Raw genomic sequence first — 13,494 nt, 5'->3', positions numbered from 1 at the left:
GGTAATCAAAAAGTAAAATCAGGGTGAATGTTAAAAAAAGCATTCCTACGACCAGACGAGAGAAGAAAACACACAATGAACCAACAGCAACAAAAAATTGTGTGCTTATGAACATTTTGAAAAAATTTTAAAACCAAAATTTTTAATTAGGACACATAAATAAAAAAAATTATCAATTTTATTTTGTATTTTTTTCGACATCTCATCAAAGATGAAGAAGAATATGGAAGTCTGGGCATTTACGGGGCTGACGACAGTAATAGGCTGGTCTAAGTGATCACTTTACGCACGCGTAACATTCACCAATTCTACCCATTATTGACAACCACACTACTCAAATTCTTGGAAGCTCTATATATATATATATGAACCAATATTGAAACATTGTTCTTGAATCACCAGAACTTCACTAGAGACATCTATTGGTGAAATGAAAAAAAAGCTTTTACTGAGCTGACTGTTTGAACACAAACTGCTTTATGTGAGGTCCGAATCCTGGATTATGATCACATAAATGAAAATCGCCAGAAAATATAATTTTTATTTTTATTACCTTAGCATAAGATTTGACCAGTTAATTTATTTCCAACATTTTGAGTGTGTCCAAATGCTTGTGCACAAATATGGATTATCTCCAATTACAAGAGCTATTTTTCATATTATTTTTTGACATCTCATCAATCCCCACAAATTCCCCGATCGAGTTGAAACTCCCCGCCGTTTGGGGAATTCCCCACAGATTGGCAACCCTGCTTCATAAGCTGCTTCCAGTAGTGTACATACAGTGCCCATATGGGTACCTTGCATGCAGCTTTCTGCACTGGTGTGGTGTGGTACCCAGTCTACACCCATAGCAGGCTGGCGTTTATGCAAGTTGCCCATATAGCTACGGTAGGTGCACTTATCAGTAAACCCCCATTGCAGGTACGCGAGCATTCAGGGCGCCTATGTGGCCAGCATATTTACACGAGTGGGTATTCATGATCTAGATGGGTGCTTTCATTGAGAATAAGTAGAGTTCCCTGTTTACATATATGTATTTATTATTTACAATATATAAGTATGTACAATATGGTATATGTCGCCAACCGAGGCGAGGCGTGGACCAGGGTGGATCAGTTTTACACGAGAAGAACGCGAGTCCGGCAAGTGGATTTCCTGAAAACAGACAAACATTTGTGCTGAATGTAAATACATTTCATGACATATTTAAGTACTAACCCGATTACGAGTAGAAATTCATGAAAGTAAAGTTACTTTGCTAATTGAGGTCACAGATTGGCATCCGCTCCTGCCGCTATCAGGGCCTTCACCACGTCCAGGTGACCCCCTCGCAGCGCATACACCAGGGCTGTCCGACCTGCGACCGAGGACATACATCAGTGCAGTCAGACGTGCGAGTAGTTAGATCTGTAATCGGCCAAGGAGAGGATGGGTTACCTTTGCTATCCGATCGGCCGACCGCAGCTCCCGCTGCCAGTAGTACGTCGACTGCCTCCGAGTTTCCCTCCTCGGCAGCCACCATCAGCGGAGAAATACCTGCTACAGAGAATACATATTCAACCCCACTAGAGCCCAAACCATCCTCACGAGGGGGGGTCAAAAAGTTTGCGGAATGGCGGGGTTGGCGAGGGTGAGTTACTCATCCAGGTAGGCGCTAATTGAGTGACTCATTGTTAGTATATATACCAAGTTTCAGCCTAATCCGGTCATTAGCTTTTGAGTTATCAACGAGTAAACAAGTCAATCGGGAAGAAACTAGCCACTATGGAGAAAATTGAATATCGCGCCGTCATTAAGATTCTCACCAAACAAGGAAAGAAACCTCAAACCATTTTTCAAGAGATTTTAGCTGTTTGGTGATCTCGGGAACTCACTCGAAGGTTTAGAGATAATAAACGAGTTCCAGTTCCTTGGATCTCAAATCAGCAGTGAAGGAACTTGTGAAGGAGAGATTAGACGTCGTATCGCCATCGCCAAAAGTGCCATGTCTAAGCTAGACAAAATCTGGAAAGACCGGGGTGTGAGTAACAACACCAAGATGAAGCTTGTCAGGAGCTTGGTCCACTCCATTTTTCTCTATGCTGCTGAAACATGGACTATAAAAGCAGCAGAAAGGAGAAAAATTGATGCCTTCGAAATGTGGTGTTGGAGGCGCATGCTCCGAATTCCATGGACAGCTAGACGCACCAATGAGTTCATTCGCCAGGAACTACGCTTGGATGGCTTGACTCTGGCCAATATCTGTACCCGACGGATTCTCCAGTTCTTTGGACACGTTGCGCGTGGCAACAAGGATAGCCTGGAACGACTAGTTGCGATCGGTAGCCTGGAGGGAAAGAGAGGGAGAGGAAGATCCCCACACGATGGACCGATCAAATTAAGGCAGCAGCAGGCACCTCAGTGGTTGGAGCGCTACGTGCAGCGCAGTCAAGGGATAACTGGAGAAGAGTCATTGCTTCTGCAAGGGTCACAACCCTGAGCAATGAGGATTAAGACGGAGAAGAAGTTAGCTGTTTATGGGGACTCCGCTCCTGGGAAACCATGATTTATAAATGGCACGCCCTTTTCAAACGAGGGAGGGACTCCACTGAAGACGACCCCCGACCTGGACGGCCGATTGAGGCTACCACGCCAGAAATAATAAAAAAAGTTGAAAAACTTGTATTAGAAGATGCCTGGCTAAAGAAAAAACAGCTTGCGGCATTAGTTGGAGTGTCAGAAACAACCATTTTAAACATGCTACATCAACACCTTGGCATGACTAAAGTATGTGCAAGATGGGTGCCGAGAATGCTTTCTGCCCATAAAAAACGCGAGCGCGTAGAAAGTTGTCGCGAGTTTTTGGACCGCTGTGGAGAGCAAAGGGAGGAAGTTATGGCCCAAATTGTAATTGGCAATGAAACTTGGGTTCACCATTATGAATCCCAGTCAAAGCAAGAGTCGATGCAGTGGCATCAAAAAGGCACACCCCCTCCTAAGAAGTATAAGGTGTCTCAATCGGCCGGAAACGTCATGGCGATGATCTTTTCGGATACAGAAGGTATCCTTTTGATTGATTATAAGGAACGTGGTGTTTCAATAACGGGAGAATACCACGCTTCTTTATTAGATCAATTAAAAGAAGCTATTAAAGAAAAAAGGCGAGGAAGGCTTACAAAAGGCGTGCTCGTTTTGCACGACAATACACCCGTGCACACAAGCCGTGTTGCGACGGCTGCCATTCACCGGTGCGGTTTTGAACAAATGCGCCACCCACCCTACAGCCCAGACCTGGCCCCAAGCGACTATCAATTGTTACCAAAAATAAAGAAAGAACTGTGTGGAAAAAAATTTGGCGACTACAATGAAGTAAAGTCGGCAAATTCGGCCTATTTTGACGCCCAAGACAAATCTTTTATTTTTGACGGTATTAATAAGTTATTTGACAGATCTAATAAATGTATTAGGGTTAAGGGAAAATACATTGAAAAGGAAAAATAGTTTAATATTTCATTTCGTTATCTTTCCCTGTCATTCCGCGAACTTCTTGACCTCCCCTCGTATATACAACTCTCTGAATCCGAGTAATAGGGTTCTCAATCGTGGGTAGAATGGTGAACGTCACATGCCCAAACCATCTCCACCCACCTTCCTTAGTTAGCTGGATAATGCTTATCTCAGCCTTGCCCCCATTCCTCGTATCACCATCGGAACATCTACCGAGAGATTCATTCCGACTGCATTCAGTCTACTCTCATCCTTCTATGCTCCACTTCCATACATTACCGGGACAGTGCTGCTTAGCTTTCCCTGATGGGGTTTTATTAGCTAAAATTGAATTCAGCGCACCATTCACTCTCTTTTCTATAAATGTATTTATCATTCAAATGATCCTTATGTTCCTTGTTTGCAAATCCGATGTAGAGTGTAATATTTGTCCATCGTGTTTGTAAAAATGTCCATTTAGTATCTCGCACTTAACAACAAGACTCAGTACCCGTGTCTTGGCGGTGTTGCTGCGGAGTTTCCAGGGACGGGGAGGGGCCGGCTCGGGCAGTCTGGGCGTCCTCCAGCTCCTTAACTTTCTGCTCCAACTCGGCCATGTTGCGTTCTGAGGATCAAATAGTAAGTCGGTAAAGTGGGATCACTTGTCATCTCTTATTTATGAATATTCTGAATATCAAAGTACCCGTGTCTTGGCGGAGTTGCTGCAGGGTTTCGGCGTGTTCAGCTTGCACCCTTTCCAGGGACAGAGGGGAGCTGCTAGGAGCGGCTCGGGCAGTCAGGGCGTCCTCCAGCTCCTTAACTTTCTGCTCCAACTCGGCCATGTTGCGTTCTGAGGATCAAATAGTAAGTCGGTAAAGTGGGATCACTTGTCATCTCTTATTTATGAATATTCTGAATATCAAAGTACCCGTGTCTTGGCGGAGTTGCTGCAGGGTTTCGGCGTGTTTAGCTTGCACCCTTTCCAGGGACAGAGCGGAGCTGCTAGGAGTGGCTAGGGCAGTCGGGGCGTCCTCCAGCTCTTTTACTTTCTGCTCCAATGGTGCAGTGTGTTGCAATATCTCCCGTTCTGAGGAACAAATAGTAAGTCAGTAAAGTAGGATCACTTGTCATATCTTGTCTGCAGGTTGAAAAACAATATTCTTCTTCTTCTTCTTCTTTATGTAGATCCTAGGTTTAATTTGCTAAAACTGAATTCAGCGCACCATTCACTCTCTTTTCTATAAATGTATTTATCAATATCAAATAATCCTAATGTTCCTTGTTTGCAAATCCAATGTAGAGCGTAATATTTGTCCATCGTGTTTGTAAAAATGTCCATTTAGTATCTCGCACTTAACAACAAGACTCAGTACCCGTGTCCTGGCGGTGTTGCTGCAGGGTTTCCAGGGAGAGGGCTGAGCCAGCTCGGGCAGTCAGGGCCTCCTCCAGCTCCTTAACTTTCTGCTCCAATGGTGCAATGTGTTGCGACATCTCCCGTTCTGAGGAACAAATAGTAAGTCACTTGTTATATCTTGTCTGCGGTTGGAAAGCTGTCTTCGTATATATAAACTTATTTATGAAGATCCTGAATCAGTACCCGTGTCTTGGCGGTGTTGCTGCAGGGTTTCGGCGTGTTCAGCTTGCACCCTTTCCAGGGACAGAGCGGAGCTGCTAGGAGCGGCTCGGGCAGTCAGGGCGTCCTCCAGCTCCTTAACTTTCTGCTCCAACTCGGCCGTCTTGCGTTCTGAGGATCAAACAGTAAGTCACTTGTCATCTCTCGTCTGCAGGTTGGAAAGCTGTCTTGGCGTGTGTGATTCTGAATCAGTACCCGTATCTTGGCGGTGTTGCTGCAGGGTTTCGGCGTGTTCAGCTTGCACCCTTTCCAGGGACAGAGTAAGGGCAGTCAGAGCGTCCTCCAGCTCCTTAACTTTCGGCTCCAATGGCGCAGTGTGTTGCAACACCGTCCGTTCTGAGGAACAAATAGTAAGTCGGTATAGTGGGATCGCCAGCCGAGCCTCCTGTCCGCAGGTCGGGAGCAGTCTGTAGGGAAGGGAGAGAGGAAGGACAAGAAACATATGGAATATACTTAATACGTCATATTTTTTACTCCTCATTTTATCACCTATTTTTCCAGTTTAATGTGATTACAATTAGCTTCAAACCATAAAGTACATTGCATTATATTTTATACCCACGCACAGGATGTGCCTAAATATTTATAAAATAGTGTAATGATGTAAAGGAAAAATTACAAATAAAATAATGATAAAGGCAGTCGGACTAGGTCTCTACTTTACGGTCTCCTATTAACAGACTTCACACTGCATGTCTGGAAAGGCAATATTAACATTGTTAGTATAACATGCTCTGTGATTGGTCATTTAGACCTGCATGCTAGTATCGTTAGAAGGACTAGAGTGAGGGCAGACCGAGAACGCGTGTGATTAGTATATTGCGCAGTGTTAGCGGGTGAATAGTGCTATGCTGGTGGTGTATAGAGAGGCGGTAGACACAAACCTAGCTACTCACCGAGGGAGTGCAAACACCAACATGCTTTATATTCATCACTTTAAAATGACACATTCTTTGCAGGATACAACATTAGCTATATCCATAACACGTTCAGTCCAGCAGGTATTAGGAAGAGTCCTCTACTTATTTCCTGTAAAACGTCGCCTCATTTTCGGGAACGGTATTTACTTCTTATGTTTTATTTTGTAGCGTGCACACATCTACTAGTAAATATATTAGTCTAGATTCAAGTAGGTACTTGTTGTGGGTATACTTATGTGAAAGTGTATAGTTGGTAGGAAATGTTTACATTCCACTGGTTGTGAATACATTTACTGGCTTATACTTACTGCCTATTTCCAACTCCAGACAAGCTACTACTTCCTTGCGACCAAATCTTTTAGCCCAGTCGAGTGGTGTTACACCTAAAAACATTAAAAAATATAAAATAGTTTCACAAGAGCGGAGCTTGTACATTAAGCCTGGATACCCTCGGCATCTTGGTGCGGAATGAAGATAGAAAGACAGAAATAACTTGTTCACTGGCAGACATTGAATCGTGTAAGTACATACATAACATAAGGGGGGTAATATGAACAATGTGCATTATTCGGGCATTTTGAACCAGCGCTTACCGGAAACTAGATTTTTATGTTGGATTTATTATACTCGTGTACCAATGTTCCCATCCGTGAATGTTTTCCCTATATTCACACCTATCCGCTACACAGCGAAGCGTGTTTTTTGTGTGTGAAATTGAAGGTACCTACTGAAACGCACCAATGCGTGCAACCCGTAGTCAATAGGTTAATCGTGGGTAGAATTGGCGAATGTGCACGCGTGCACGGCGATCACTCAACCAGCCCATGACAGCTCACAAGCCCTGTAATTGAGCGCCCAGAGCGACGGCACAGTGAGTCTGATCTATCATGTATTTAGTGTCTATGTTAGAATTGCTAAGTTTTAAATAGTATATCTATAAACAAATGTGAACAAAACATTATGCATGAATAAACTATAAAACTCTCCTCCGCGACTACCGGTTTCGGAATAACCATTTCATCATCAGGTCAACTGAATCGTGAGGTCATGAAGTAGAGCATTTAAGTGGTATAACACAAAGCGAATGATGAATGATAAGGAGAGTGTTATATTACCATACCACAAAGTTAACAATGCTTTTAATATTCAAAATATACTTTTAAAAATATATATTTTAAATCATTTGTAATTGCTGGCGCATAAAGGTCTTTATGCACCGTTTGCAAATAAATGTATATTTCCGTTTCTGCTAGTTAGTGATGATTCATGTAACCTATATACCATGGTGTCCTGTATGTACATTGCGTGTGTTGGGCATATTACTACTGCTACTACTAGTTACACTTACCTGTATTATCTTGCAGATCTACTGCAGCCCCCGCCTGCAGGAGTGCCCGTACTACCGGGAGGTGGTCCCTCAGTGCTGCACAGTGTAGTGCAGTGAGCCCTGTAACGGAGGATGTACTGTATATACAGGGTGTACGGCCAGCGCGAGGCCATGTAGCAGGACCCCACTACCTATCCCAGTAACCTCCCCAGTATGTTATAGTCACCAATAGTTTATAGTTGTTGCATTTATTTTGTTTTTTAAGTGAAACTTAAGGACTTCACTCGTATCGCGTGTAGGCCGCGACGTTTGCACATTTTTTATAAAGGAAGTTCAATAAAAGAAGAAATGAATGATAATAACAAATAAATAATTCGGGAACAAAGTGAATGGTGCACTGAAATCAGTTATGGCAAATAAAAACCTATCAGCGGAAGCTAAACTGGCAGTGCACAACGGAGTCCTGGTTCCAACTCTAATGTATGGAAGTGAAACATGGAGTTGGCAAAAGAAGGATGAAAGTAGACTGAATGCAGTCGAAATGCGATCTCTCAGAAGAATGTGGAATCAGGTATTCCAAATACTTGAAAGTGGTCAGGTTAGTAGTCGTAACAATCGGCAGGTATGTATGAGGAGATGCATGAACGTGGAAGAGGCGAAGGAAGTTTGCAAAGACAGAGTGGTGTGGCGTTCTATTCTCTCTGCTTACCCCTGCGGGGTGGCGGGATGGTTAGTTAGTTAGTTAGTTATTCTAAACGAGGGAGATAATACATACACGGGTTTGTGTCATACACATACGCACACATGTCACAGAGTCCGCGTAGCGGGACCTCAATACCTATCCAAAAACCCTTCCGAGACCTTCTATTCCTCCTCCATTTCTAAGTTCCTTCACCTACGTCAACTGGTTGCCACCGATCTGATCACCCCGCTTTTGTATAGTTATAAAAGAGTTTGATGCGGTGCCTTATGCACCACTAATGCCAAATCTATATCCCAAGTCCTCTATATTTTCTTTGAATGTGTTGGTCACATTACTTCTTCTACTGCTAGTTACACTTACCTTCCTTAGTTTGCAGATCTCCTGCAGCCCCCTCCTGCAGGAGTGCCCGTACTACCGGGAGGTGGCCCTCACATGCTGCCAGGTGTAGTGCAGTGCTCCCTGTAACGGAGGATGTACTGTATATACAGGGTGTACGGCCAGCGCGAGGCCATGTAGCAGGACCCCACTACCTATCCCAGTAACCTCCCCAGTGTGTTATAGTCACCAATAGTTTACCTTTAATTATGTATTTATTGGACAATTCATCTAGCGCCGTTTTCAAGAGAAATCACTCGAAGGGCTAGGGGAAGTTGAACTTATTTTTCAGATCATTTTATAAAACATAATTGTCAATTACTTTTTTTACGTTTTGAAAAAATTTAATGTGAACAACAGTGTGTCCAAATACTTGTTCACAAATCTAGATTATCTCCAATTATAGGAGTTATTTATCATACTATTGTTTACATCTCAACATAGATGAAGAAGAACGCGAAAGTCTGGGCATTTACGGGGCCTTCGACCGTCGTAGGCTTGTTTTAAGCGATCACTTTACACGCGAGTGTAAAGTGATCGCTTAAAACAGAGCGAGTGTATAAGTGATCCAATTTTGAAACATTGTACGAGAATGACTAGAATTTTCACTAGTGACATCTATTGGTAAGACGAAGAACCTTTTTTACTGAGCAGAAACTCTTATATTAGTATGTGAGGTCCGAGTCCTGGAGAAACCCCAGAAAATATCCTTTTTATTATTTTAGCTAATACATAATTGGAATTGGTGAATGGGAGACAGTTAATGCTAGAAAATGTTTAATTTATTTCATTATCAACATTTTTAAAATAATTTAGAAACTGACAGTTACTGGATTATTCACCATATGCATGATATCAATTATTCCAAATAAGATGTATATCTGAGCATCCCAGGGCTTACGACCTGGCATTTGGCTGACTCAAGTGATCACTTTATGTATGTGCATTCATACCCCCCTCTTTATAGAGGGATTAGCCTCCTGCAAAGTCGATTTCCAGCTGTTAATTCATCTCTATGGTGGTCTGACCGCGAGTCGTCTACCTTGGGGTTGGCTATGCGGTGCAAAAAAAGCCCCAAATATTGTTTTTACCGTATATACAAACTTTTAAACATATCGGAAATCATCATATGTATCCGGATCGACTTTGAAATGTTGATATTTTGTTTTTTAGTTTAATTTTTGCAGTAAGGCTAAAAAAAATTGAGTCTTTAGTAGATTAAAAAATCAGTGCTTGATTTAACATTTAATATATAAAAGGTCTTTATGCGCCGTTTGCAAATAAATGTATATTTCCGTTTCTGCTAGTTAGTGATGATTCATGTAACCTATATACCATGGTGTCCTGTATGTACATTGCGTGTGTTGGGCATATTACTACTGCTACTACTAGTTACACTTACCTACTACATCTTGCAGATCTACTGCAGCCCCCTCCTGCAGGAGTGCCCGTACTACCGGGAGGTGGCCCTCAGATGCTGCACAGTGTAGTGCAGTTCTCCCTGTAACGGAGGATGTACTGTATATACAGGGTGTACGGCCAGCGCGAGGCCATGTAGCAGGACCCCACTACCTATCCCAGTAACCTCCCCAGTGTGTTATAGTCACCAATAGTTTACATTTAATTATCTACTTCTTGGATAATTTATATAGCGCCGTTTTCGTACGAAATCACTGGAAGGGCTTATATGTACCCTACTTTACTTATGTAAATATTTTTATAGGAGTTATTTATTAAAATATTTTTTTACATCTCAACAAAGATGAAGAAGAATATGAAAGTCTGGGTATTCAAGGTGCCTTCGACCGACGTAGGCAGGTTTAAGTGATCACTTTAGACACTTTAAACACTTTATAATCACTAGAATTTTCACTAGTGACATCCATTGGTATGACGAAGAAGCTATTTTACTGAGCAGAAACTCTCGTATTTGTATGTGAGGTCCGAATCCTGGATTATAATCACATACAGGAGAAATTCCAGAAAATATCCTTTTCATTTTTATTATTTTATCTTTTTTTTTTTATTCATTTAATATATTTACATTTTTATTTATAACATAATACATTTGAATCATTTATACATATGGAGAACTTTTATATTTCGATTCGCTGTGCCTCTCCATAAAAGAGTCTGCGCTTTTGTGCTTGGAGAGGGACTTACACTCGTGGTTTAATGTTATATAATAAAAGATATAATAGTTTTTTTTTTTTTTTTTTTTTAAAGATTTAAATGTATAGAGCTTTAATTTTTTTCTTAAGGATTTTTATATCATCTATTTTTTTTATTTCTTTAGGAAGTAAGTTTATTGAAATGTTTGATTGCCAAATATTTGAAGTTTTGCTGAAATTGCTTGGTGTTGCATTTTGGAGTAGAAAAATCGTTTGAGAATCTCGATGATAAATTTTTTGTTAGATTTAAATAGTTGTCACCCTTTAGTATTTGAAAAACTGCGGTTTTTTTATAAATGGATTCTATATTTGGGACTTGAAATTTTTTAAATAATAATTTTGTTGGAAATATATATTTTTTTTCAAGATGACTTTAATGATGGTTTTCTGTACTATTTTCACAGAGTTCAGTATGTTGTTGTACGAGCCTCCCCATGCAATAATGCCATACTGCAGTAGTGAGTGAGCGATAGCGTAGTAAACTCTCTTCAGGTTGTCGATGGTTAGTATGTTTCGGATTCTAATGAAACATTTTATCTTATAATTGGACTTTGTGAATATATATAATAATAAAATAATTCGGGAGACTGTTAATATTAGAAAATGCTTAGTTAATTTCATTTTAAACGTTTTTTAAATTCCTATTTAATTTAGAAACTGTGACAGTTACTGGATTATTCACCGTATGGATGATACCAATAAACACGATAAATGTCTTATCTTATGACATGGCATCTGTCGTTTTATACGAAATAAGGCGTATATCCGAGCATCCCAGGGCTTACGACCTGGCATTTGGCTGACTTAAGTGATCACTTTACGTATGTGCATTTATACCCCTTCATGGTGTAGGCCTCGTGGCCTGTTTTTAAGAGGGATTAGCCTCCAGCGAAGTAGATTCCCAGCTGTGAATCCATCTCTATGGTGGTCTGAACGCGACTCGTCTACCTTGGAGTTGGCCGTGCGATGCAAAAAAAGTGTCAAATTATGTTTTTACCATATATATATATATATATATATATATATATATGGTAAAAACATAATTTGACACTTTTTTTGAAAATATTTTATACACATCGGAATCATCTTATGTCTCCGGATCGATTTTGAAATATTAATGTTTTTTGTTTTTTTTTAGTTAATTTTTTGTAATAAGGTAAAAAATAAAAAATAAATTCATTGAACATGAAAAATTCGAGTCTTCAGTAGATTCAAATAATCAGTGCTTTTTTTAGCATTTAATATTTAAAAGGTCTTTAATTTTCATTTTTTGTACAAAAGTCAGACCGTAACAATGTCACAAAATCACTTTTTTTATGTGTTTTTCAACTATGAAATGCAACTAAGTAGTTCAAATAATCAGTGCTTGTTTTAACATTTAATATATAAAAGGTCTTTATGCGCCGTTTGCAAATAAATGTATATTTCCGTTTCTGCTAGTTAGTGATGATTCATGTAACCTATATACCATGGTGTCCTGTATGTACATTGCGTGTGTTGGGCATATTACTACTGCTACTACTAGTTACACTTACCTACTACATCTTGCAGATCTACTGCAGCCTCTGCCTGCAGGAGTGCCCGTACTACCGGGAGGTGGCCCCTGTATGCTGCATGGTGTAGTGCAGTCCACCCTGTAACGGAGGATGTACTGTATATACAGGGTGTACGGCCAGCGCGAGGCCATGTAGCAGGACCCCACTACCTATCCCAGTAACCTTTCAAGCATTTAATTACTTTCTTGCATTTAATTATTTATTAATTGTATAACTTATATTGTGCCGTTTTTGTGAGAAATCACTTGAAGGGCATAACTAAATACTTATTTTCACATCATTTTATGAAATATAATTATCCATTAGTTTTTTATTGTTCTTTTCTATAACGTTTTAAAAAATGACATTTGAATTATAATCTAATAAGGAGATTTTCTATTCTGTATGAGTTCTCTACCTCGTCAGCAAGAAGATTTGTAAATTTGGAATAGAAACCTTGCTGGAATACAATGTTTAATTAGTGTTTATTGTTCTAAGTCAATGACATATACGGTGGAATATTTGTAGGAATTTTAAACATTTAAAGAAAACATTTATTATTACATAAAATTATTATATGTTACCCAATTTTGTTACAATTTGAGCCTCACACGAAGCGAGGCCGACGGTATTCAGTATTCTAGCCATCGGACCGGGGACCCGGAGCGCGGCAACCAAACGCGCTCACCACTGCGCAACGGAGACAGAATATTGAAGAAGCTATTAGCGGCGAGTAACTGTCCTCCCAATACCACTGTCCGAGGCACGCAAGTTAGGAACGGCAAATATATATCATCCGGGAATGTGGAGGAACCAAACTAGCTTGCAGGGATAGGTGCCTTAACAGAGCGGACCATCTATTTGTTCCCAGACTTCCATATGGAAGTCTGGCTACTCACGGGGCTTTCCACTTGACATTGGCCGGCAAAGGTAGAATATATACAGTAATATTCTCCCACTTGTATATCATATCGCTTTACTAACATCACCTATTATTGCTACATTCCTCGGTTCACTAGTTCAATAATCTTGGAATATCTTACCCCGACTAGCTGTCCAGTTTACGTTTATATTATGTTGTTTAAGGAGAGTGTTGACCTTCGCCACATCTCCCCCTTCCGCTGCCTCCAGTAAACCTTGTCCGGACATCTGTAGAAATATAACCAATAAATTATAATAAAAAACAGCCATTCCATCATCAGATTCAACATTCATAAGTAACAAAAAAACGAAACGGGTCAATTAGCTAACAATGATGAATGCTCACAGTTTTCTATTCATTGTTCAACATTGCCGGCATTAATTGAATGGTGATTTTCTAGAAATACTGCTACTATCCAGTGGAGGAAGAGATCCGCGCGT

The 13,494-nt window shown here is 40.5% G+C and overlaps 1 protein-coding gene across 2 annotated transcripts in view; it reads right to left on the bottom strand.

The window, feature by feature from the left end:
• LOC148303638 (uncharacterized) overlaps window positions 1-13,494 on the bottom strand; it is a 165,223-nt gene that overhangs the window by 90,709 nt on the left and 61,020 nt on the right. Inside the window, exons 5-15 of one of the 2 annotated variants that reach the window (XM_088269651.1) lie at window positions 12,133-12,231; window positions 9,829-9,927; window positions 8,412-8,510; window positions 7,370-7,468; window positions 6,330-6,404; window positions 5,297-5,437; window positions 5,066-5,212; window positions 4,842-4,967; window positions 4,397-4,555; window positions 4,172-4,318; window positions 3,980-4,093 (exon numbers count right to left, since the gene is read on the bottom strand). In XM_088269651.1, coding sequence (XP_088125777.1) covers window positions 3,980-4,093; window positions 4,172-4,318; window positions 4,397-4,555; window positions 4,842-4,967; window positions 5,066-5,212; window positions 5,297-5,437; window positions 6,330-6,404; window positions 7,370-7,468; window positions 8,412-8,510; window positions 9,829-9,927; window positions 12,133-12,231 — 1,305 coding nt within the window. Of the gene's footprint in view, window positions 1-3,979; window positions 4,094-4,171; window positions 4,319-4,396; window positions 4,556-4,841; window positions 4,968-5,065; window positions 5,213-5,296; window positions 5,438-6,329; window positions 6,405-7,369; window positions 7,469-8,411; window positions 8,511-9,828; window positions 9,928-12,132; window positions 12,232-13,175; window positions 13,282-13,494 lie in introns of both variants that reach the window. The other variant, XM_088269652.1, reaches the window with a different exon arrangement.

The sequence above is a fragment of the Brachycentrus maculatus genome, unplaced genomic scaffold (genome assembly GCF_059751285.1).
Source record: "Brachycentrus maculatus isolate JH-2025_06_01 unplaced genomic scaffold, ASM5975128v1 h1tg000359l, whole genome shotgun sequence".
NCBI lineage: Eukaryota > Metazoa > Arthropoda > Insecta > Trichoptera > Brachycentridae > Brachycentrus > Brachycentrus maculatus.
Note: the sequence above shows the minus strand (reverse complement) of the source record. Positions and strands in the feature narration are given on the sequence as shown.